Here is a 27,268-nt window from a genome sequence, read left to right on the forward strand (position 1 = left end):
CAACACAATATTTGTATCCATGAAAAATTCTTCTTATGATAGGTTTTTAAAGGAAATCTATTTTTCTGAGAAAAATACCAAAAATTGAAGGTATTTTTTAGCCCAAAAAACTTCTTGTTTCAAAGTCTAAAGATAAGATATTCAAACACTTCTACATTTAAAATAATCATGGAAAATATATCATAATGCTCTCACTTACCGATATGTACTCAGTAAATACCATGCAAGGGAACAAAAGATCTCTTTGAATTGACTTCACTTAACAGCTTAATTAACTGTCATGAAGACAACTAAACGTCATTCTAACACCAGATTTGCATTCAGCATGAAATATACTTATAATAAGTTCCTAAAGGAAATCTAATTTTGAGAAAAATACCAAAAAATGAAGGTAATATTTAAGGGTAATTTCTAGCTCTAAAAACGTTTTGAAATATAAGATATTCAAACACTTCTATACTTGAGGTAATCATGGGATATAGTGCTCTCAGTCACCGGTACATACTCGGTAAATACGATGCAAAGGAACAGAAATATTTTAAAATTGACCTCATTTAACAACTTAATTGAGTGTCAATAATAAGACTAAACGTTATTTTAACATCAGATTTGTATTCAGCATGAAAAATACTTCTCATAATGAGTTTTTAAAGGAAATCTATTTTTCAGAGAAAAATACCAAAAACTTTTTATCAAAAAACTGTTTGTTTCAAAATTGAAAGATAAGATATTGAAACACTTCCATACTTGAAATAACCATTGAGAATATATCATAATGATCTCAGTCACCGATACATATTCAGTAAGTACGATGCAAAGGAACATAGATATTTTAAAATTGTTTTCATTTAGCAGCTAGGAGGACTAAACGTAATTTTAACATCAGATTTGTATTCAACATGAAAAATACTTCTTATAATGAGTTTTTAAAGTAAATCTATTATTCTGAGAAAAATGCCAAAAATTGAAGGTATTTTTTAGCTCCAAAAACTTTTTGTTTCTAAATTGAAAGCCAAGATATCTAAACACTTCTATACTTGAAATAATCATGGAAAATATATCATAATGCTCTCACTTACCGATACATACCCAGTTAATATGATGCAAAGCAGAAAATATTTTAATAATCATCATTTAACAGCTTGATTGAGTATCATTAAGACGACTAAACGTTATTTCAACACTAGATTTGTATTCAGCATGAAAAATACTTCTTATAATGAGTTTTTAAAAGAAAATGTATTTTCTGAGAAAAATACCAAAAATTGAAGGTAATAGTGCATGGGCATGGCAGGTGCCCTGGGCGCCACATGAACGGGGGCGCCACTCAACAGGTTTGGTTTTTTGACATGCTACCTGATTGACATTCTTAACGATTTGGTTTTGAGATAAAAAAGAAACTCGCCTACTTTTCAACTATAGTAACATCTTGCTACTATCACTTGCATTACCGCTTCTACGTTATAATTTTGATCAAATAAGTCTTTAAGAGTTTATATAAATTTAAGTTTGGCCTAACTCTTCAACAGTTTATTATTACACTATATATTTTCATATATGTACGTTTTTAATCAAGCCAGGGGCACAATTTCAGTGCTTGCAATAGGCGATATTTCCCCTAGATACGCCCCTGTTCCCCTTGGTAGCCCCTGTCTACACTTACATTACTCCACCTACACATACTTTGCACCTCCATTACATCCAAGCCAACTTTCTGACCATGATTACCACCAAGTTGTCACTACCTACTTTACAAACGCTTCCAAAATTATTTCTACAGTTACTTCCCCCCACCTCTATTATGGTACATCTTTATCTTATCTTTCTTAGAACTATCGATAAAATGAAGGCTGTCACTATACCTTCCCACGAGCAGCCGCAAAGGGCACGTGCAATGGTGACTTCCTGGCTTGCCTTGCCTTATGATCAGATCAGTTAAGGATCCATATTATATACCATTATGAACTGACGACACGGTAGATAAGGCAAATTTCATATGGTTTCATCAAAGCATGGAGGATCTTGATTATATGGATGATGTAAAACATATATATCTGTGGAACAGATGAAGATATGTTAATTTAAAAGTCGTGAAGGTGTGTCCTGTAAATAAATTAAGGAAAAAATAGAAAAGGTTAATAACAGATTCATGGCCTGTGATAACTTGCCTAAAATAACAAAACGAGTATATCTTGTGGGTATATCTATAATGTGTCAGATTATTCCTAGTATCAAAATGCCCCTCAGTTTGATAAAGCTAAATCTTATTATTTGCATAAAAATGATAAATCAATGATATTCTTAAGTTTTAAGTCTCCTTGTATACTGCGGATAACCAAATCTCTGGTGCTTTACAAAATAAAATCGATGATTTTAGTAATCCCAAGACATGAAACATCATACATTACATTGTTCCCACCTGACTATTGAGGTGCTGTGTTGCGACACATGACGACACATGTCACCACCGTTACGACAGCTGCTGTTGTTCATATACGAACTTTATTCTAAAATATTGTTGTTTTGACTACCACTAATTTCACTAACAATACTCGTCTTCCATTAATTTCACAAGTACAACCACATGCCTAGCTAATGCCGTTCTCTTGGTGACCATACCCCCTAAGGCAATTCCTCTGGCGCATCACTAGCCAGTCTCTGGTGCACCATTCTCTCTCTCTCCCTACAACTAACCACAGTCGACTGCCTGCATACCATCACATCACCCTACAGGTCTGGCGTCTTTCCACAGTCTTTACGCCTCCTCCTACCATGGCAGCATCCAGGTCACGTCTTTTGGTTGGCCACCACCAACGTGACACCGTGGATGGCCACCACCAGTGTGACACCATGGATGGCCACCACCAGTGTGACACCGTGGATGGCCACTACCAGTGTGACACCGTGGATGGCCACCACCAGTGTGACACTGGATGGCCACCACCAATGTGACACTATGGGAGTCAACTAGTCTATGAGCCTCACTGTTGCAAGCTGTTGTACGTCAATATGGCAGTAGCCAACAAACAATGACAAGTGTTAGTTCACAATGTTTCTAGCAGACGATACACTTTCGTTTGACTGTATTACTAATACAAATTTGGAATTTCCTGAAGGATATGTCATCTGTACATCTATTTCTATAAAGGAATGAAAAAAAGTCCTGAGAATGATGAGGTTGCTGGGTACGACATATTGCGAAAAAATGGTCATTAGTATCCTTAGGAGGAATGGGAGGACTCCTTGTATATGTGCAGAATAGAAACACAATACTATCGTGAGTAATGTGTTACCTTCCAGGACATGATTCATGACCATAGTGCAATTAACTGAAATGACAGCAAAATGATCTTTTAGTCTAGGCAACGTACGTTTGGTGTACCTATTGTTAATGTGAAATTGTACGAAGGAAATTCGGAGCGACACTTTTTCCTCTGACTCCGTGATATAACATTATGTAACAGCTAAGTTCCATCATTCCACTTCCGTTCAGTAAACCACATCGCTCTATCCCTTGTACGCCCCGCACCCTCTTGCATCTACAAGCCCCAAGCCTTCATAGTATCTGTCATTCCTAACCTTATACCTCGTCCTTGGTATGCCCCTCTTCCTTGTTCCCTCCACTTCTGACTTGAACACTCCTTAGTCATCCTTTCCTCACTGCCCCATCTCGACGTACATCTCGACCCGATAATCTTACAGTCACCGTCTGTCTATTCGGTTACATTTAACATTAAAATTCTTGTAGTTCCATTTTTTCATTCAGGTCCTGAGTTCAGTGAGGAATAGCCATTCTTTCCATGATTGAACCTTTGATGTAAATGAGAAAGATTCGCAGAGAAGAGCAATACTGTATTAGAAGTATAACCGATAAAACTGTAGTAAAAAGAAATATAAGAATTATAGTTAACACATGAATGCAAAGAACGGTAGTAAACAAAGAAGAACAATACACAATAAAGATAAGAAGGATAGTATACATGAAAATAAAACAGTTGAAGTAAATATGGTAGAGGCTGTGACGATATTTAAAGTGTAAATAAGCAGAAGGAAGGGATAGTGTAAACAATAAGTAACAATAATAAAGAGGGCAGAATCAAGGAGCAACAACACACGTGTAAGAAGCAACAGCAAACACAGGGAGAGACAAACAACAAACAAGATATCCTCTACACAAAAGTGAGGAAGATAGACACAAACACTGTAATAACCAGTACAACAGAAGTAGTAAACACGATTAAAACAGTAAAGAAAGTATATATATATATATATATATATATATATATATATATATATATATATATATATATATATATATATATATATATATATATATATATAAGAAAATTAATGGTAAACGTGACGATTATGAAAGGAGTAGAAAATCAGAGCACTCCAGAACAAGATCCTAAAACAGTAGAACTAGATAAAATCTTGAGGGTAACAACAGTAGAGGAAGACCTAAGATCAGCTATTTCAATAAGGTGAGACCAGTAGTAACGAGATACGAACAGTAAGAATTACCATATCAACTACAAACGATGACAACAGTAAATCCAGTATATAACTGTGGTGATCCAAGCTTGGCACTGAATACCGGGAGGACCAGAGCAACAAATACAGAGTTAGAAGAGAGGACGGAGCAGTCTGACCCTGACTGAGCCAGCTGTGTTATCACAGGGGCCAGCTACTTGCTGGCCTCTCAGCTCAGTCTGGATTTCCTGCTTCATATTACACTCTAATATCGACGTACTGAGGGAGGAAAATGATGCACGCTCATCACGTACTACGACTTTATATGAACAGGAGCTACGGATCAGCTTAGTAAGGGTCTGGATTGTTTTTTCAAATGGGTGGGGTGGGTAGGTGTAAGAATCTTTAGATGCTCAGAAGCCACTATAAAAGTGAGTTCAAACAGCAACAGACCACTAGGTTCTAACAAACAGCAACAGACCACTAGGTTCTAACAAACAGCAACAGACCACTAGGTTCTAACAATCAGCAACAGACCACTAGGTTCTAACAAACAGCAACAGACCACTAGGTTCTAACAAACAGCAACAGACCACTAGGTTCTAACAAAGCTGTTTTAGAAACTGGAAAAGAACAACTCAGGCATTGATGTAGCAGGAGCCGAGACATTTTTTTTTTTCAGAGGAAGACGTGTGCATTCATCGTGGAGATATGGAGGAGCAAATACTTGGTCGTGGAGTGAAGCGAAATATCAGGTCTATGCTTCAACGTACCTCTGGTAATGCTTTCTGTTAATCTAACTGTAAATCATTCTATATATGTTGACAATCAAGGTGAAGAAAAAGTACTTCGCCTTAATCCAGGTAAAATGTTTGCCCACCACACGATATCTATTACTAAGACGAGAATCTATCGTAACTCGTTACATCGAGATCATCGAAGCCTTTCATGATTTTGAATACTTTTAGTAGATCATTGCTTAACCTTTCCATCTTCTATGTTAAAGAGCTTTAATGTGTATCATCATTTTTCATTTGATCATCAGCTGGGATAACATAAGTCTCCTACTAATTGCAAATTCTGCTCTGCACTCTTCCGGGTTGCCCTGATACAAGGCTGGTTGGTACCTTCTCCTACCTCCTCGCTGGCATGATCCCGACACCGTACCCCAGACGCGCCGCTCTCAGGGGGGATTCTGGTACTTCTGGGAAGACTATTCCAAGGGAAGGAGGCAGTAGGTAAGCTGGCGGAACGAGACTCAAATGAACGCTGTATATACCAATTTGTCCCTGACGCTGTACCTTACTGACTCGTGAGGCATCTTCCCATAGTGTCAGCTAGGCGTCTGAGCTGAATCTACAGCTAAGGGTGAGCTGGATTTACAGCTAGGCGTGTGAGCTGAATCTACATCTAGGCGTGTGAGCTGAATCTATGTTGGGTTAAATTTTATTGCGACGATCCTCTTATGTATGGGTTAATGTCACTCACACTATAAGAAAGTATAAGGAATGGCAGAAGAAAACGGAGGAAACAAAAGTTAAGAAGGAATGGAACGAGGCAATACCAGGAGTCATGTTGGCTAGGATGAGGAGTGGTCACTACACAAGACCTTCTCCCCAGGATATCCTGCCAGAAAACACAAATCCAGCACCAAAAAATAACCTTATCTTTAACAGTATTTTGAAAGCAGCTGGTATAGCCACTGATACAACAATAACATCTAGACCAACCAATATGTTGTGTGCAACATACATACAATCCTCACGCCTCCAACTGCCTACGTATAACAGATAAGTTTGATGTCATTCTATTTTTATTTGTATGAATGTATACAGGCCAGCGTTGTGCCATGTAGTATATACAGGCCAGCCATGCAGTACACAGTGGCAGTATGTGTTGCGGAAGGTGCGTGTTTAAACGTCAACATTACATGGCAGATGTTTATGGCAGAGAGTAGCGTGACCAGAATCACTAGAGAAGGTTTACAGGAGCAGACCATTACTTAACCACAGCCTAACATTTTCTGGTTGCTTTATTACACGTTTTATAAAATGGACAGAAAATAAGACATGTCTCCCACCAGTCATCAACTACATGACCATGACGGTACGACCCTTGAGCACGATAACATAACCTTTGACCTGACACTGGACAGTCAAGTCAAAAGCCAGGCCATCCCACCCTGAGGGCCTAACCATCGCGCTTTAAGTGGCTGATAACTGGCATGAGTTACCTCCCATGTGGTTAACACATGAGTTACCTCCCATGTGGTTAACACATGAGTTACCCCCCATGTGGTTAACACATGAGTTACATCCCGTGTGGTTAACACATGAGTTACCTCCCATATGGTTAACACATGAGTTACCTCCCATATGGTTAACACATGAGTTACCTCCCATATGGTTAACACATGAGTTACCTCCCATGTGGTTAACACATAAGTTACCTCCCATATGGTTAACACATGAGTTACGCCCATGTGGTTAACACATGAGTTACCTCCCATATGGTTAACACATGATTTACCTCCCATGTGGTTAACACATGAATTCCCTACATAACGTACTGACCCCCTGCGTCCTGAGATGCCAGAGATGAGAGCAACTAAAGCAGGGCTCAAACACACAGGTTATGGAGGAGCAGAACAGCTGTGTTCTCACACGATATAAGGGTGAAAATACCTTACAAGTAGCGAGAGGAAGCCAAAGTCACAACAAAACCGACGGATTGAGACGCGATATCCTCTCGAGATAACTAAAGTGGTACCTCAGCTACTGTGGTAGGGCCAGGGCACGTACGCTTCAAACGGGTAACGAGTGAGGGGCAATAGGAGCGGTAACGGGTGAGGGGCAACAGGAATGGTAACGGGTGAGGGGCAACAGGAGCGGTAACGGGTGAAAGTGGTAAGAGAAGGATTGGGTAATATGATACAAGCAAGATTACCTAACGCTGGTTGTAGCTAGGCCAGAAATGGACACTAATGCTGTGACCTTACTGCTGGTGTGACCTTACTGATGTTGTGACCTTATTGATGATGTGACCTTACTCCTGGTGTGACCTTACTGATGATGTGACCTTACTGCTGGTGTGACCTTATTGATGATGTGACCTTACTCCTGGTGTGACCTTATTGATGATGTGACCTTACTGCTGGTGCGACCTTATTGCTGGTGTGACCTTATTGATGTTGTGACCTTACTGCTGGTGTGACCTTATTGATGATGTGACCTTACTGCTGGTGTAACCTTGTGCAGTAGGAGCAGCCTACAAGGTCGTGACGCAAGCATCTGTTGACCAAACCGTCAACACAACCATTATGTACTAAAGTTTGAGTTGTTGATTGTGATCAGACATACAACCTACAGAGGACGTACTGAGTCATGTTTATCTTGCAAGTGATAAGATAATCAAAAGGAAAACGTGTCTAGTAATTCCTGATTGGCTGAGAGTACAGCACCTGAAGACTGCGAAATCGCTCATTGGCTAAGATTAAAGATGGAGAAGCAGTGATTGGCTGAAAATGTTAGTAGCGAACAAAGGGGGACGACCATTATCTTTAGTTCTGATGGTTCCGCAACTCTGAAATTCAACGAAGGAAATGAAATAATCCACATAATGAAAATATGTTATTTTCTTTACTTATGACAAGAAGAAGCAGGGTAAACTGAGCCAAAGACTGGGATGTTAACAGTCTTATTAACACATGTGACGACATAAGGGTACATGAAGCCACCACCGGGGTGTGTTCTTTCACAAGGCCAGGCCAGACGGAGCCTGCAGTGTGAAGTTACATGTGTACCAGGCCGCTCACACTGCGCCATAACATGGTACGTCTCGTTACCCTGAAACCCCTTGTTCTCAACATAAGAATTCACAGAAGCGCTCCCTATATGTGCCAGGCTGCCTGTGTCCCCATAATGTATGAGCGGTAGTCGTATGGTGCGTTCATACATGAGTCATGATGATGCGTGTTGCACACTGGCATGATCATGTGGTCGCCAGCAGCCCACAAGGGGTCGCCACTTCCTCTGGTGATACATGTTACTCACACATGCTCATGTTCAGTGAGGCCAGTCTTGTGGTCTCCACACCATAACTGAACGCTTCCACCCAACTTGTCTTCCCAGATGGTAACTAGGATTTTCCTCCTCATGAACCATTGGTTTCATCATATCTTCGCTTTACCCAGGAATCACCAGATGGACTATTTTTTCCTCTTCTTTTTGCCTCTCTGTACACCGCTGGTTCAACTACACCTGTCTTCCCCAGGACCCGCTGGTTCAACTACACCTGTCTTCTCCAGGACCTGCTGGTTCAACTACACCTGTCTTCCCCATGACCCACTGGTTCAACTACACCTGTCTTCCCCATGACCCGCTGGTTCAACTACACCTGTCTTCCCCATGACCCGCTGGTTCAACTACACCTGTCTTCCCCATGACCCGCTGGTTCAACTACACCTGTCTTCCCCATGACCCGCTGGTTCAACTACACCTGTCTTCCCCAGGACCCGCTGGTTCAACTACACCTGTCTTCCCCAGGACCCGCTGGTTCAACTACACCTGTCTTCCCCATGACCCGCTGGTTCAACTACACCTGTCTTCCCCATGACCCACTGGTTCAACTACACCTGTCTTCCCCGGGACCCGCTGGTTCAACTAAACCTTTCCTCTTGATCACCATGAGTCATGTGTTTCAGAAACAGGTAAATAAACACTTTGCACCACGTCCACTCAGTTGGAGGGTTGGCACCACGTCCACTCAGTTGGAGGGTTGGCACCACGTCCGCTCAGTTGGAGGGTTGGCACCACGTCCACTCAGTTGGAGGGTTGGCACCACGTCCGCTCAGTTGGAGGGTTGGCACCACGTCCGCTCAGTTGGAGGGTTGGCACCACGTCCACTCAGTTGGAGGGTTGGCACCACGTCCACTCAGTTGGAGGGTTGGCACCACGTCCGCTCAGTTGGAGGGTTGGCACCACGTCCACTCAGTTGGAGGGTTGGCACCACGTCCGCTCAGTTGGAGGGTTGGCACCACGTCCGCTCAGTTGGAGGGTTGGCACCACGTCCGCTCAGTTGGAGGGTTGGCACCACGTCCACTCAGTTGGAGGGTTGGCACCACGTCCGCTCAGTTGGAGGGTTGGCACCACGTCCACTCAGTTGGAGGGTTGGCACCACGTCCGCTCAGTTGGAGGGTTGGCACCACGTCCGCTCAGTTGGAGGGTTGGCACCACGTCCACTCAGTTGGAGGGTTGGCACCACGTCCGCTCAGTTGGAGGGTTGGCACCACGTCCACTCAGTTGGAGGGTTGGCACCACGTCCGCTCAGTTGGAGGGTTGGCACCACGTCCGCTCAGTTGGAGGGTTGGCACCACGTCCGCTCAGTTGGAGGGTTGGCACCACGTCCGCTCAGTTGGAGGGTTGGCACCACGTCCGCTCAGTTGGAGGGTTGGCACCACGTCCACTCAGTTGGAGGGTTGGCACCACGTCCGCTCAGTTGGAGGGTTGGCACCACGTCCACTCAGTTGGAGGGTTGGCACCACGTCCGCTCAGTTGGAGGGTTGGCACCACGTCCGCTCAGTTGGAGGGTTGGCACCACGTCCGCTCAGTTGGAGGGTTGGCACCACGTCCACTCAGTTGGAGGGTTGGCACCACGTCCGCTCAGTTGGAGGGTTGGCACCACGTCCACTCAGTTGGAGGGTTGGCACCACGTCCGCTCAGTTGGAGGGTTGGCACCGCGTCCGCTCAGTTGGAGGGTTGGCACCACGTCCACTCAGTTGGAGGGTTGGCACCACGTCCGCTCAGTTGGAGGGTTGGCACCACGTCACTCAGTTGGAAGGTTGGCACCACGTCCGCTCAGTTGGGGGGTTGGCACCACGTCCGCTCAGTTGGAGGGTTGGCACCACGTCCGCTCAGTTGGAGGGTTGGCACCACGTCCGCTCAGTTGGAGGGTTGGCACCACGTCCGCTCAGTTGGAGGGTTGGTACCAAGTCCGCTCAGTTGGAGGGTTGGTACCACGTCCGCTCAGTTGGAGGGTTGGTACCACGTCCGCTTACTTGGGAGGTAGGAACAGCTTACAGCAGCAGAAGCAGGAATAGCCTTCAGCAGGTGAAGCAGGCATGACTCGGCAAGAAAAGCAGGTATAGCCGACAGCACGGGAAGCAGGCAATGTGTACAGGAGGTGATGCAGGCATATCCTTCAGCAGGTGATGCAGTCATAGCCTTCAGCAGGTGATGCAGTCATAGCCTTCAGCAGGTGATGCAGGCATAGCCTTCAGCAGGTGATGCAGGCATAGCCTTCAGCAGGTGATGCAGGCATAGCCTTCAGCAGGTGATGCAGGCATAGCCTTCAGCAGGAAAAGCAGGCATGATACAACAAGAAAAGCAGATCTAGTCTACAGCAGGTGAAGCAGGCGTAGTCTGTCATGGGTGAGCCTACACTGTGTGCACGAGGGAAGGCGGCGTGCAGCAGGAGCGGGTGGGAGGGAAGCAGGCAGGTTAGCAGGGGATCTGGGTGTAGCGGAGGGAGAAGCCGCGGTTGTTTATGTCTGTACTGGGTTCGGTTCCTTCAGTCACCACCCGAATCTCGAACGGCTTGGAGTAGGCTGAAAGGGAACCACATCAACACCTACTGAATGCTGCCTCACCAGGAAAGTATCAACATGTCACACACACACACACACACACACACACACACCACACACACACACACACACACACACACACACACACCCACACACACACATACACACCCACACACAGGGGCAGGCAGGTGGCACTACCGGCCAGTAGCAGGGCAGGTGGGGTTGTTCTCTAAAGAGAAGGAAAGAGAAATTACCTCACGAACATATAAAGCGTTAGTGAATGAGCTTCATAATGTTCGATACTGAGTTATAACTTTGTTAACATACTGAACTAACGTTGCTCCAGCATGTGGCTCACTGGCTCGAGAACCTTAGCCTGGCTGTGGTGGCCTCATCCAACACACTGACCTGACCTGACCTTAAGCTCTGGAGCCGGAAGCAACTACTTGCTCTGGTCTGGCCTTCACTATAACACCCCCCCCCCCCTGCCCGTTAGAATCAGGTTGAAGGCCACAGCAGAACGTCATCCTCCAGGATGGTACCATCATGCACAGGAGAGAGAGAGAGAGAGAGAGAGAGAGAGAGAGAGAGAGAGAGAGAGAGAGAGAGAGAGAGAGAGAGAGAGAGAGAGAGAGAGAGTGGTCTTGCTGGCCTCACCACTGACATGTTTGCCTAACATTTCCTACTGTAGTGAAGGTTCGGGACGTCGCCCACGTAACCACTTACTAGTCAGCTCGACGAACTTGCTGCCGCAGAAGCGGTCGGGCAGGGCCACGGTGCCGTCCTTGCCCACGACGGGGATCATGACGAAGTCGAACTGACAGTTGGCATCACCAGAGGCGGCCACTGCAGGAAGAGAAGGAACGAAGACTGTCACACGCTAGCACCCATGTACGTCACGCTCCCTCCCTCCGCACACGAGTCTGTGCTGACGGGTGAGTAAGTCACTTATAGTTAGAGGGACTACAGCGAAGCTTCTTCTGCGAATCTGAGACATACTGACGTGCATGAACCATCTTGACTGACAAGATGGTTCTGACGGACGTACCTACGTTTATGTATGTAGTAGTCAGCACGAGTGATCAAGCTCATCAAAATGTACAAATGGGTCTTCCCCATGTACAATGGGGGCCATCTCCATGTGCTGGAGATCGTTCACGTGCACAGTGAGACCACCTACACGTGCATTAAGTGGTCCCCAGGTACACTAAACCCCATTGCCAGTCCACCCCTGCAGTTACCTGGTTCCGTAGCGTTGCCACTGAGAGAAAAGTGGTCGGCTGTGTACTTGATGCCGCAGAATCCTTCCCGCGTCCTGATGCAGGTCGTATACTGCTGCCCCGCCAGCTGCTGCACGCCAGCTGTCTCCTGTCGGCAGAGTATCAGCTGCTTGGTGGGTAAGGTCGGATACCAGCTGGGCGGTGGTTGAGGTAGGGGTACCAGCTGGGTGGGTGGGTGGAGGGTGACCTATCATGGTGTGTGGAAGGCTTCTCAGACATATGGTCAGTTATAACTCCAGGTTAAGGTGGAGGATCAACATGGCGCTGGTAAGATGACAGACGTGAGAGTACCAAGATGGCAGCATGCGTCACAGGACACAGGCAGAGGGGAAGCTAAGGAAATTCAACTTAAATTAGAAGAAAATGTATTAAGAAGCCAGCAGAGGGCGACTGGACAAGGTGAAAAACATGGCCAAAGAGTTCAGACGAGCAAAGACGGCGACTGAGGTCAGAGGAGCAAGATGATGACGTACCTGGTAGTTGAAGGAGTTGATGGTGCCGGAGTACTGCGTGTAGTACTGGAGGCAGTGAGGTGGAGCTGCGGGGAGCGGGGGAAGGAGGAATTCAGGTCAGACCAGCTGGGGTAACGTTAGGCAATCATAACAACACTCTGGCCAATAGTACTGATACCTCAGTAACATTAACAAGCATAATAAAGGTAAGTACACACACACACACACACACACACACACACACACACACACACACACACACACACACATATATATATATATATATATATATATATATATATATATATATATATATATATATATATATATATATATATACAGTGCAAGTGAACGCCCAAACAAACACGTCCTCTCGTGCAGGCGACCTAACAACTGCATGACAGCATAATGACACTACACAACAAAACAAATATTACTTGACCTCACTACAACAATGGTTTGCTCAGAAGAAAACGTTTGCATCCCCACCGAAATCTTCCTTCATCCTAACAGACATGAAATCCAACGCAAAACACCTACCAGACATCACATACGACATAAATTTACACCCACATCACAAAGGCATCATCTACGATACACATTTATCCAAAGCACAAAGACATCACATACGCCATAGAAATGACATTTGTCCCACATCACACATATCAACGAGCAATCCACAAATACACTCTACCCTCACAGTACTTACTAGTGTCAAAGCTGAACACGAAGAATCCATTAGCAACCATCCTGTACAAACAATCTATTCGATCAATCCTACACTCTCACCTGCCAACCCATCCATCCTAGGAAAAGCAAACCTAGCCTAGCTGCTCCCACACAGAGCAAGCACGGGTGACCTAACCAAAAACATTTATTTCTTTGCAACATCCAGACCACATCATAACAAACGATCAACCACTGAATAAAAAAAGATAATATTGATAATAAAGTCTCACTGCACAACGCGTACTTACAAAGCTTCCAATACGACACTCTCACGACACCGACGAAACACATTCTCATCTTAATTACCGAACAGGCACTTACATAACTGCCCTCCTATCCTGGTCTTCAACACCATACCATGAGGCATTAATATACTAAGCTTAAACATCCGCCCAATACAGGCTTCTTGATTGGGCATTACCTCTGCATCATACAAGAAGATAAGAAAACTGACGGGAAAAAATGAAACTTAAGAACAAGAGAGACATTAATTTAGGTAGTGGACGTCTTACCTCTGCTGTCAGAGATGCAGGGGATCTGGGTCACCTTGATCCTCCAGGAGCGGCTGAAAGTGTTGGTGGTAGTTGCGATGTTGATCCTGGCCGCCCCAGTCCCGCCGGCCAAGTCAAGGTACACTGGCCGGGTGATAAACATTTCTACATGACTCAGGATAAACCACCTCACCAGCGGGGTTAGGCGTGTGGCTGGCTGAGCGTGAGGGAAGGGAATATACCTGGGCTTACCCACGCGTGTGACTTGTTGTGTGAAAGGGAAAGAAAAAAATGCTACCGCCCTTTCCACAGGACCAGCAGCAATTACCGACCTCAGAATCATATCATTCCCGCTAATCAAACCACCTGACACAGCATTTAACCTAACCCTGAAGTGTCTGGTCCTAGGCAAGTTCATCATACCGAAAGGATCGTAGGTGTTCAAGGAGTTAATAGTCACTGTAAAATACATGTCTGCTTAGGTTCCATATAACCAAAAAAGATTCTATTTTTCTAAAATGAAATCCTGAATATGTTTTCAAAGCTGGAGATTCCTGACAGCCTCAGCAAGTTTACATCGCTGTATCACCATGCCCACACTGCTGACAGCTAAATGGTGACTAAGTGGGTTTCATACTACACTGACTAACAACAAGTACAAGAATCAGTCACTACCAGCCACTAGCCAAGGTATACCAGTATCTCAGCAAGCTATACAAATACCCACAATCATATGTAGAGATCTTGTAATGTGTTAAGGTGCAACAAAATATATATATATCAAATATAAACCAAATACAAAGTACCTGTACAAATGAGTCTCGGAATCATGAAATAAAATAAAGTATTATCGGTGAAATACACTTTGTCCACCTCCTACTCAACATTCAAGAAACTGCCATATGTCCAAAGTTCACTATGGGGTAACGAGAAGAGGATATCTCTGCCTAGCAAGATCGGAGCACAAGCTACGTCAGCTGCTGACATATCAAAATTAAGAGCAACTCTTTACTCCTGCCTGTTTACATCATGTGTCGGGTCTCTGTGTCATCATGGATGCAAACTAGTACGCTTCCATACATGAGGTCAAGTCTACAGCGGGAGGAACCTACATACATGAGGTCAAGTCTACAGCGGGAGGAACCTACATACATGAGGTCAAGTCTACAGCGGGAGGAACCTACATACATGAGGTCAAGTCTACAGCGGGAGGAACCTACATACATGAGGTCAAGTCTACAGCGGGAGGAACCTACATACATGAGGTCAAGTCTACAGAGGGAGGAACCTACATACATGAGGTCAAGTCTACAGCGGGAGGAACCTACATACATGAGGTCAAGTCTACAGCGGGAGGAACCTACTGTGTTGGCCACTATTATCGCCGCAGATGACGGTGGGATTAGCACCAGCTGTGCCCACGAAGGTGAAGGTGTCGTGGGAGCACTGACTTGTGTTGTCTGGCCCCTGCAGCCGCATGTTCAGGAAGTCCAGCCGCACCTGACACACGCCGCTGTTGATCTGAGAGAACAAAGAGTAGCCACTTGTGATGAAGTACGTAGGCAGTGGAAGGGGAATGATGCGAGAACCTCGCCACAATTCAATCTGTTAAACACCTGCCAGCTACTGTCAATGTTTATGTTACCAGGGTAACTTAGATGGATACTGGGGTAATTAGAGCTATATGTACGGTAATCTACTTAGCTGAGTAACAGCATACCTAGACATATCTCGAGTTATGTCAACGAAACAAGCTATTTTCAAGGAGCCTACCGTAGCACCTACATATGCGCTACAACGAGAGTTCTTACTGCCATCATAGCTATTTGCAAGTAAACATTCCAACGCGCCTGTTCCCACGCGACTTGTACTAACGATCCTACATATAAACGATCCAGGAAGAGTTGTAAAAGCATTGTAATACTGTCAATCCAAGGCGGAATGGCGGCCTACCTTCTCAATGGTGTACTGGCAGTTGTCGATGTCCATGAAGGTATCAGGATAAGCATCGTTGAGCAGATATGTGTTATTCTGGACCACAATGCTACCGCATCTCTTTTCATCTGAGGACATAACACGGCAAGGTCACTTTGTTTCAGGCTGGTAGACGGTACGAGGAATACATGTTTGTGGCCTGAAGGTGTTGCAAGTCTTTGAAGGGATTTCATAATTGAGAGGACTTCATCTTAGGGTCTTTAAAGTATGCGAGTGTGTCTTGGTGGGTGCAATGGAGTGTTATGGAGTGAATGTATGTGTAACTCAACAATATGTGTCTGGCATTTTGAATGCCTCTACATAAGTTGTCATGGAATATGTGATGTGATAAGTATCATTCATGACATTAACTACACAACACACTGCTGGCACCTTCCACACTCAACCGCAGGCCAAGCTTGGGTATAAGATTTGACTGAGTGTTATCTTAGGTATGCACAATTCGGTCGCTACCGTCTTCTTAACAATCTAGGATAATATCACATTTTGTCTCGATGTCATTAATGGGTCTGGTAAAATTCCCTAAATGACATATCAGAATAACTCTAGCCTACCAGCGAGTTTTGTTATACAAAAATGATTCTTTACGTAAGGCCGTCAAGACTCACACACGCAACACACTGCAAACCCGTTGGCGCAGGAGCCGTCGGCCCGGCCGCCCTTGCTGGTGCACTCGCCCCTCGAGGTGCAGGTCCCACTCGAGTTGTCACTCTTAGAAGTACAGGTGGTAGGCTGGACCTTCACCGTCACGAAGGGCAGGAACTGCAGGTTTATGACTGTGAGAAGAAAACGAAAGCTTAGTTGGCTTCTGTATGTTAATCAAGTGGTCTGTTAAGAAAAAGGATGAGCACCACCAGGCCGTATCTCTCATTATGGGCTGTACTGATGAATCAAGTGTTTGCCTATTTCATAAAATGTAAGGTCAAAAGATCAATGGCTTGGCTAAGAGATAACGAAGTAAACCACAACAGGACTTACATTTTGCGTCGCGTTGGTCTGGGAGATAAGCATCACCCTCGACTGCACGTCCTAGTGCTGTTGGCGAGGCCATACTGGAGTATGGTGCTACCGCCACTAACACCACCATGGCCACCATGACACTGGTAATCTTGCTGCTCGATCTCATCCTGCAGGGAATCAGATCATAGAATTTGATTTTCTGAGAGCATAGATTGTGTTGACTTCCACCGATGAAGACTTAAAAGATACTATCTAAATACCTACTTCTGTGGACGCCTCAGATTTACCTTGATGCCCTTGGCTTATGTTGCACATTATGAATTGATTATTACAGTCTAGAAGAAAAATGTGAGCTTAGTTCACTGCGAGATAATACACGCTTAGAACTGCACCTCTCGCTCTCACCTCGCATGTACTTGAGATAATGGCTATCATTTATCGATCTTCCATATCACTAAAAACTTCAAACATATCATCGTCAGCTAAACATATCATCGTCAGCCTTTATCAATTATTTACAAGTATACATAAAAACACATAGATGTCGTCTTGAAAGTTTTACTACTTGAAGCAATATATATATATATATATATATATATATATATATATATATATATATATATATATATATATATATATATATATATATATCCCAGATTTAGTATCTATTAAAGCCTTGTGCATTTTTTTTTTTCAAGAATTCCGGTTCAGAGCGAGTCAGTGCGAGTTTGATGAACCTAGAGACGTTCCCCGGGTTATCTACACATATTCATCAGAGTTTAAGGGAAGTACGAAAAGTAGTAGTGTCTGTGGGCCGACTGAGGGACAAGAGATTCAAGCCACCACACCATGTATTTAGATACCCATGCCAGAGCTCTTACGCTTGCCACAATACGTGACTAGTGGTCATGTGGCGTGGTTCCAGTTCGTCTACCTAACTCGTCCTCCAATATATAACTGGAACGTTTATGGAACAAGTGCAAGTCTGTGGAGCCACGATCCTTTATGTACAAAAGAGACATCATAGTATGGAAGCACAAAACAATATGGCCAGTGTCTGTGTTGTACAGGCAATCCTGCAGCGGTAGGAAGCTAACCTCTAGACTCGGGTTGTTTCGAGGTCGTGGTTGATCTCTGGCGAGGACCGGGCTGGCTATACTGTCAGTCTGCAATACTAACCGTTGGTGGCTCTGTTGGTGGCTTATATATACACATATACCCAGCGGTACTTGTCAAGCACTCAGGTGGGTGGGGTGGGGAGGTCATAATTGTCGTATTGACGACACAAAAGTTAAGCTAATAAAGAAAGGGCGGGCGGGAGGGTGGCTGTAATTTCCGCGTGTGTGAATATAGCACAGGCACGCCATATACTGTGTTGTGTGCCGCAAGTCTTACAGGAAGACGTTGAAACGCTTGTGTGATGATACAATGTGTGTCTTGTTGATGGATATAATAGCCTTAGCTAAGGTCTTCCGTATAGTATGTCACACATGCTGAATATGATAGCTAATGTACACACATACACTATATATATATATATATATATATATATATATATATATATATATATATATATATATATATATATATATATATATGTTTATAGTGAGGTAACGTTAAAAACAGAGGACTGAGCCTAAGAGGGAAAAATCCTTACTTGGCCCCCTTCTCGGTTCCTTCTTTTGGAAAAGTAAAAACTGGAAAGGAGGACTTCCAGCGCCCCGCTCCATCCCCTTTTAGTCACCTTTTACGACACGCAGGGAATACTAGGGAAGTATTCTTTCTCCCCTATCCCCAGGGATAATATATACGTAGTGCTGCATGTATAGAAAAATTACATGTTAAATAAAATCGAATGAACAACTGGACTGCGATTTCACCTTCATAACTGTGTTGTGGACACCAGTTATCTCTCCACCGTTACAATATCAATTTATCACATCACATGACGCCTGACGCCCAAGATGCAACCTCTATATCGAGGACGCCACACAACAGGCCTCTGTCGTGCTGCGGTCACCCTACACCTACATACATACATACGTCACCACACTGGACCTGTGGACCCAGGGGCCGTATGCAGAAAACTTCTTAGAATGCTTAAGTATCCTTAACCCTAAAGAATTTTACTTAACTTAAAGAATTTTGCTAATCATGTTTCTGAGAGCTGCTTAGCAGACGACAAATTTGAGAAACCTCGGGAAATTGTCCGGCGTTTCATTATGTTTCCCACAGATGCTAGGGAGATACAAACAAAACGAGAAGAATTTATGCATATTGCGGGCTTTCCTGGTGTTGTGGGTGCTATAGATGGCACTTATGTAAGAATAGTGGCACATTCAGTGAATGAAGAACAACATGTAAATAGGAAAAATTACCACAGTATAAACACACACAGGTAGTTTTTGATGCCAAGTACAAAATAATTAACATCGTTGCAAACTGGCCAGGATCAACACGATTACAGAATTCTTCAACCAAGACGTCTGAGAAGATTATTTGAAAGCCATCATGTACAACCAAGTTGTCATTAGTGATAGTGGTAACGTTACTCTTGTAAACGTTGACTTTTGACCTCTTACCTACGACCTGAAGATGGTGCTCAGACAGCTTATAACAGGTAACACAGAACGCTTTGCTGCAGGTTTACGTGAGACAAAATGTCGGTATCATTTACATTTCCGCATAATGTTATAGAAGAAAACGGGCTAGGTAGGGCCCAGTGAGCTGGAACGCATCACGAATCAGAAAGTGGAGGATCCTGCAACAAGATATATATATATATATATATATATATATATATATATATATATATATATATATATATATATATATATATATATATATATATATATACTGTCCCTGGGGATAGGGGAGAAAGAATACTTCCCACGTATTCCCTGCGTGTCGTAGAAGGCGACTAAAAGGGAAGGGAGCGGGGGGGCTGGAAATCCTCCCCTCTCGGTTTTTTTTTTTTTCCTTTTTTTTTAATTTTCCAAAGGAAGGAACGGAGAAGGGGGCCAGGTGAGAATATTCCCTCAAAGGCCCAGTCCTCTGTTCTTAACGCTACCTCGCTATCGCGGGAAATGGCGAATAGTATGAAAAAAAAAATATACTGTCATGGCACAGACATAGGCATGACCCTACTCGAGGTTATCTCGGGTGAAAAGTAGATTATTGAGACAATCGCACAACAGTTTACTGTACTGCTTGTTCATAATAACTGCTTCTCTACCACCACAATGATGTCACTATCATTTATACATTTCTCGTAGTGAGGTTCTAAGCCCATCAGGGGCGCATGTACGTGGTTCATAAAGCCTACCTGGGGCGCATGTATGTCATCATTAAAACCCATAAGGGGCGCATGTACGTGCTTTCAAAAGCCCATCAGGGGCGCACGTACGTGGTTCATAAAGCCCTTCAAGGAAGCATGTTGGCTAGTCAAAAGTTTGAGAAAAAAGATACAATGTGAACGTTGGCCTGAGCCTTGGTCACCCTGTTAACCTTGAGCGTCCTGGTCGGCGGCGGAGCAACACAAGAAGATATGGATGGCCATGCAACACATGGCACCAGATGGATTTGTTTATTTAATGGTCTTTCCTTCAGTTATTGTTGGTGATGGGTTAACAGTGACCTGGAAGTTGTGATCACCTTCGATATATATGAGCCGCATGATGCAGACAGACTCCCTGGAAATGTCGAAAAATCATCGTTGTGGAAAGAATGATTGAAGTCTTGTAAGGATTATGGTATATTCGCACGCAGCCTTTATATCATATTTGTCTCCATATAATTTCTCTTATGAACAAACACACCCTAGACCAGACTAGCAGCTCTAGTGAGAGTGATTCTCGAGAAAACGGGCTTAGAAGTTCCCAAGGACAGCAGGGTGACCACATATACAACCATGCACGAACATACATAATGTCAACACAGAGACACACACAAACACACATGCACCCAACATGCACTCGAGAGTTCAGCAGAAGAAAACATACAATTCAGAAACTAACGCGGCAGTTTCAAGAATTCACACCACCAGGCTCACCATGCAACTGCACTCACCGTTGCATTATCATTCCAGCGGAGGCAGGCTTGCAGAACATACCACCCTCAGCCAGACGGCAAGCACATGTAAATAACACAGGAGACGTGCACGTTTCTTAAGCCTGTGAGATAATTCTGGGAAGCGTAGTTTTTGACGGCGTTGAGGGCATAGTGATATGAGAGGACTGTCTCGGGAGTTTTTAAAGATGGTTTAGGTAATCTTAGGTCTTTAAGGTCATTTCAACGCGCGCCAAAGGTTTATAAGTGATGACAGAGAGCTAATCTTCATCACTGGAGAACAGTGAGGGAACCATCGTCGACTCTGCAAATAGGACTGGTTAGGTCTCTACAGGAGATACACAGACCAACTGCACAGACCCAAGGTCCAAGCGTGGTGGTCTGGTCTTAACACTACTACTCAAGGAAAAATGCAGTCTCCTCACAAGCAGAAAAGAAAGACAGCTAAGCAAAGGCTCTCTCCCCATTCTTCACTTCCTCCACCAACGCCCTAACGGAAAACAGATAGAAAAAAAATATTGATGATGAGTTTGAGAAGATATATTCCATTGGATCTAAGTTAAAGTACCCTAGGTCTTTCATTGATAAATCCCTTAAGTTAGCAAAAAAATCATTCTATAGAGTTGAGCCCAAACCTCCCATTGACACCAAGAATCTTTTGGTTCTCCCTTTTAATAACAATTTTACTTTACTTCCCATGTTGCTTAAATCCTTTAATGTAAATGTTGCCTTCAGCAACAATAATACCATAAAGAATATCTTAATCAGGAATTCACCAGAAAATTCTCCTGGATGCATCTATAAAGTGCCATGTGGAAATTGTGACAAATTTTATGTTGTGCAGACTGGTAAGGATCTTTCTGTTAGACTTAAGCAACATAAATATAGTATAAAAACGGGACAAGAATCAAATGCCTTGTTCAATCACGTTAAAAACTATGATCATTGTATTGACGGGAGTAACACCATCTCAGTTATTAACTCTATCACCACGAGAAATATCATAGAATCATCTATTATTAGATACACAAAGAATTATAATCTTAATATCAGTGATGGTCTATACAAATTAGATAACTTTATTGTTGATAAAATTTGTAAAATGATAAGTTTATGAACGCTTGTTGTCTGTCTTGGACAATTACATGTTTACCAAATGGCATCCTAGCTTCGTCTCTTCGATGTATATCAACTGACTTATATTTCTCTCTTGTGTCTCCCCTGATGATGTGATTATTACACGAAAGTGCTCTTGGGAACTTTTCGTGTTTCATTTTCCCCGTGGACTCATAGGAATATCTTGATCACGCGTAAAATTGTGATCCTTTTCAATATATATATATATATATATATATATATATATATATATATATATATATATATATATATATATATATATCCCTGGGGATAGGGGAGAAAGAACACTTCCCACGTATTCCCTGCGTGTCGTAGAGGGCGACCAAAAGGGGAGGGAGCGGGCGGCTAGAAATCCTCCCCTCTCTCTCTCTCTCTCTCCTTTTTTTTCCAAAAGAGGGAACAGAGAAGGAGGCCAGGTGAGGATATTCCCTCAAAGGCCTAGTCCTCTGTTCTTAACGCTACCTCGCTAACGCGGGAAATGGGGAGTAGTATGTAATATATATATATATATATATATATATATATATATATATATATATATATATATATATATATATATCTTGCAGGATTTATATGCCTGGAGGAAATGTTTACAGGAAAGTCATAAGGGAATATAAACATGATTATGTGATGCATCCCATCATTAGTGACATGAATCTCTTCATTTTTTGTTATCAAAACAATAGTAAGGATAAACCTGAGCTCCAGCCTCTCGACTTACCATGTCTATATTATTCCTAATGTTGAAGAATGATACAATAATTCTTTCTTACTCTCTACAAGCAAGTGACATGGATTAATCAACGATGGCAGGTTATCACAAAATACCCAGGGAAAAATCAATAGTCTAACAGCAACAGCAGATGGACCTGGTGCATAACCTATTCACAAGTATAACTTTACTGTGAAGACAGGATATGGAGAATGAGAGACTGGGTAGAATGTTCAAAATAAAGCCACTGAAGAGTTGATGAGCTCAGCGAAACATGGAAGCTTTAAATAACGTTATGTCGAGAGCTGCGTGTGTTCAACGAATCACAACAGAAGCAACTTACAGCTTTGCAGAACTAGCTAGACAGCTTTCTTCAGGAGTGGGTGTATGTGTTAATGTGTAGGCAAGAAGAAAGACATGTTACACGTTTACAAAAGACGAACACGAAAGTAAAACGCTCTCAACACGAATAGCAATTATAAGTAATCTGACTGAAAAGTTCTCAAAAAAAAAAAAAAAAAAAATGGCGTCAGACCGACCTGCTGGGGTAGACTGTAGGAGAGAGATTCGTCTCGAGTATGACGCCACCCTTGGCTGTGGTCAGACGTGCCTGCTTCACAAAGCGATTTACTGAACCGCACTTAACATCCATTTTATTGTAATTTCTCAGTGTTCTGTCTGCACCATTGCATGAAAGTGTTTTGTGTGGTTTGAAGTGCTTAACCAGTTGGACATCATACTGGAGAGCTAAAAAGTGTTATAAAGAGAAATATTTACTACACGTGCGCCTGAGCGGGTTTTGGAGAGCGCGGAGCTCTCGCAAGCCTAACATACAAGGTAGTGTCTCTTCTGTGACTTTTTTATGTGCTCTATTATCATTAATTTATGATTTCTGCTTACTATTCCATCATGTCAACAGGTCAACAGTGTTCTATAGGCAGTGGAAAGTTTGGCATTTTGCAATGTCTTTGATTTGCAGGATTTTTTTGGACAGACCGACCTTTGAAGAAAATCTGGCCGCAGCTACTGAGAAAATAACTGCTCTAATACACTAGGTAGACGCCCCTCAGAACATCGTCATACCCAGCTTGCTTAAACAAGAGAGCCATTAAGATCGGACAGCATCGCTGTGTGTGTTGAGATACCGCACAGTGATCCTTCCCTCGCCAGGAGAAGCCGACCCTTCCAGATATCGCGACGAGGTGCCAAACCCCAAACACGTTTACCTTTGATGACAATTATTACAACAAAAAAAAAAAAATAAATAGGTTTCAGGCTTTGGCTGATGATATGGACGACAACTAACACGAGGAAAGACGTGTCGGCAACTCTTTGATCCAAAGACAGCTGAAGGAAGTCTGCGCCAGAAACCCTTCACGACGTAAACGTTTTTGTTTTCCATGTGTCTAAGTAGATGATGGTGCCGACATGTAGACGAGGTTTGTGGTGGCCCTAGCGATAATACACTCCTTATTTGTCATACAGGTACTTACGATGTACTGAAGGAGAGATCGGAGGACATATTGGAGAAACATTGCCGGATTATTCGACGTTTTCGAGATAAAATAAATATGGTTTCATTTCTACCTAGTATCGGCGCCGGGACCGCCTTCTTCAGTAAGGCGTTGATCGTGGTCCAGGAGTTAAGGTTATGAAATGAGATGGCATTACTCCAGTCAGTACAATGATCATAATTCTTAACATGATTAAACAGGGCATTTGATTTTTGTCTATATTTTTTTTTTTTTTTTTATACCTCGTCGCTGTCTCCCGCGTTTGCGAGGTAGCGCAAGGAAACAGACGAAAGAAATGGCCCAACCCCCCCCATACACATGTACATACACACGTCCACACACGCAAATATACATACCTACACAGCTTTCCATGGTTTACCCCGGACGCTTCACATGCCTTGATTCAATCCACTGACAGCACGTCAACCCCTGTATACCACATCGCTCCAATTCACTCTATTCCTTGCCCTCCTTTCACCCTCCTGCATGTTCAGGCCCCGATCACACAAAATCCTTTTCACTCCATCTTTCCACCTCCAATTTGGTCTCCCTCTTCTCCTCGTTCCCTCCACCTCCGACACATATATCCTCTTGGTCAATCTTTCCTCACTCATTCTCTCCATGTGCCCAAACCACTTCAAAACACCCTCTTCTGCTCTCTCAACCACGCTCTTTTTATTTCCACACATCTCTCTTACCCTTACGTTACTTACTCGATCAAACCACCTCACACCACACATTGTCCTCAAACATCTCATTTCCAGCACATCCATCCTCCTGCGCACAACTCTATCCATAGCCCACGCCTCGCAACCATACAACATTGTTGGAACCACTATTCCTTCAAACATACCCATTTTTGCTTTCCGGGATAATGTTCTCGACTTCCACACATTTTTCAAGGCTCCCAAAATTTTCGCCCCCTCCCCCACCCTATGATCCACTTCCGCTTCCATGGTTCCATCCGCTGACAGATCCACTCCCAGATATCTAAAACACTTCACTTCCTCCAGTTTTTCTCCATTCAAACTCACCTCCCAATTGACTTGACCCTCAACCCTACTGTACCTAATAACCTTGCTCTTATTCACATTTACTCTTAACTTTCTTCTTCCACACACTTTACCAAACTCCGTCACCAGCTTCTGCAGTTTCTCACATGAATCCGCCACCAGCGCTGTATCATCAGCGAACAACAACTGACTCACTTCCCAAGCTCTCTCATCCCCAACAGACTTCATACTTTCCCCTCTTTCCAGGACTCTTGCATTTACCTCCCTAACAACCCCAACCATAAACAAATTAAACAACCATGGAGACATCACACACCCCTGCCGCAAACCTACATTCACTGAGAACCAATCACTTTCCTCTCTTCCTACACGTACACATGCCTATATTTATGTTGCTTAAATCCAACTCCTGTACCCCAAGAAATTCCATTGAATCTTCAGTTATTATATACATAAAGAACTGTAACATTAATATTAGTGAAGCTCTATACAAACTATAATTTTATAGTTGAGAGAATTTGCAAACAGCTCTCCTTGTCCACATATTAAGTTTGTGATACGCTTGTTGCCAAATTCGAACGCATCCAACCTTCCAGTCGGACATTTCCCAGATGATTTGGTTATTACACGAAAGTGCTCTTGGGATCTTGTGTTTCATTTCCCGTGGAAATTTACGTGATCATGCGCTCAATTGTGGTCCTTTCCAATATATATATATATATATATATATATATATATATATATATATATATATATATTTTTTTTTTTTTTTTTGCTTTGTCGCTGTCTCCCGCGTTTGCGAGGTAGCGCAAGGAAACAGACGAAAGAAATGGCCCAACCCACCCCATACACATGTATATACATACGTCCACACACGCAAATATACATACCTACACAGCTTTCCATGGTTTATATATATATATATATATATATATATATATATATATATATATATATAAATAATTCTATTTTTATTATACTTTGTCGCTGTCTCCCGCGTTAGCGAGGTAGTTAAGGATACAGACGGAAGAATGGCCCAACCCACCCACACACATGTATGAACATACACGTCCACACACGCACATATACATACCTATACATTTCAAAGTATACATATATATACATACACAGACATATACATATATACACATGTACATAATTCATACTTCCTGCCTTTATTCATTCCCGTTGCCAACCCGCCATACATGAAATGACAACCCCCTCCCCCAGCATGCGTGCGAGGTAGCGCTAGGGAAAGACAACAAAGGCCACATTCATTCACATTCAGTCTCTAGCTGTCATGTATAATGCACCGAAACTACAGCTCCCTTTCCTGATCCAGGCCCCTCAAAACTTTCCATGGTTTTCCATATATATGTTTCATTATTTATTACACTTAGTCGCTTTTTCCCGCGTTAGCGAGGTAGCGCAATGAAACAGACGAAAGAATGGCCCAACCCACCCACATACACATGTATGGAAAGGATCACAATTTTGCGCGTGATCAAGTATATTCCTATGAGTCCACGGGGAAAATGAAACACGATAAGTTCCCAAGTGCACTCTCGTGTAATAATCACATAATCAGGAGAGACACGAGAGAAATAGAACAGTCAGTTGATATACATCGAAGAGACGTAGCTAGGACGCCATTTGGTAAACATGCGATTGTCCAAGACAGACAACAAACGTATCATAAATCATTATGTGGACAAGGTGAACTGTTTACAAATTTTTTCAACAATAAAGTTATCCAATTTGTATAGACCATCACTAATATTAAGATTATAATTCTTTGTGTATCTAATAACAGAAGATTCAATATTTCTCGTGGTAAGAGTTAATAACAGATTGCATTACT

The 27,268-nt window shown here is 43.2% G+C and overlaps 2 protein-coding genes across 6 annotated transcripts in view; one reads left to right on the top strand and one right to left on the bottom strand.

Moving 5' to 3' along the window:
* Nucleotides 1-1,868: 1,868 nt before the first annotated feature.
* Nucleotides 1,869-18,128, bottom strand: LOC139759738 (uncharacterized). Of its 3 annotated transcripts, none has more exons than XM_071682151.1 (10): nucleotides 18,061-18,128; nucleotides 16,982-17,130; nucleotides 16,612-16,779; nucleotides 15,962-16,071; nucleotides 15,373-15,529; nucleotides 14,030-14,152; nucleotides 12,810-12,874; nucleotides 12,298-12,424; nucleotides 11,783-11,902; nucleotides 1,869-2,054 (listed from the first exon to the last, which is right to left on the bottom strand). In XM_071682151.1, the coding sequence occupies exons 2-10, from the start codon at nucleotides 17,127-17,129 to the stop codon at nucleotides 1,993-1,995; spliced, it is 1,080 nt and encodes a 359-aa protein (XP_071538252.1). In that variant the 5' UTR covers nucleotide 17,130; nucleotides 18,061-18,128; the 3' UTR covers nucleotides 1,869-1,992. The 3 variants fall into 3 exon arrangements, with proteins under 3 accessions (XP_071538252.1, XP_071538251.1, XP_071538250.1); XM_071682150.1 differs by lacking the exons at nucleotides 1,869-2,054; nucleotides 18,061-18,128 and adding exons at nucleotides 10,300-11,077; nucleotides 17,251-17,358; XM_071682149.1 differs by lacking the exon at nucleotides 1,869-2,054 and adding an exon at nucleotides 10,301-11,077.
* A 5,312-nt stretch (nucleotides 18,129-23,440) lies between these two features.
* The window catches only part of LOC139759737 (uncharacterized), an 83,001-nt gene continuing 79,173 nt past the window's right edge, over nucleotides 23,441-27,268 (top strand). For all 3 annotated transcript variants that reach the window (XM_071682142.1, XM_071682146.1, XM_071682148.1), the window contains exon 1: nucleotides 23,441-23,717. The gene's annotated coding sequence lies outside the window, so the exon portion shown is untranslated. The remainder of the gene's footprint in view (nucleotides 23,718-27,268) is intronic.

This window comes from Panulirus ornatus, chromosome 34 (genome assembly GCF_036320965.1).
Source record: "Panulirus ornatus isolate Po-2019 chromosome 34, ASM3632096v1, whole genome shotgun sequence".
Lineage (NCBI taxonomy): Eukaryota > Metazoa > Arthropoda > Malacostraca > Decapoda > Palinuridae > Panulirus > Panulirus ornatus.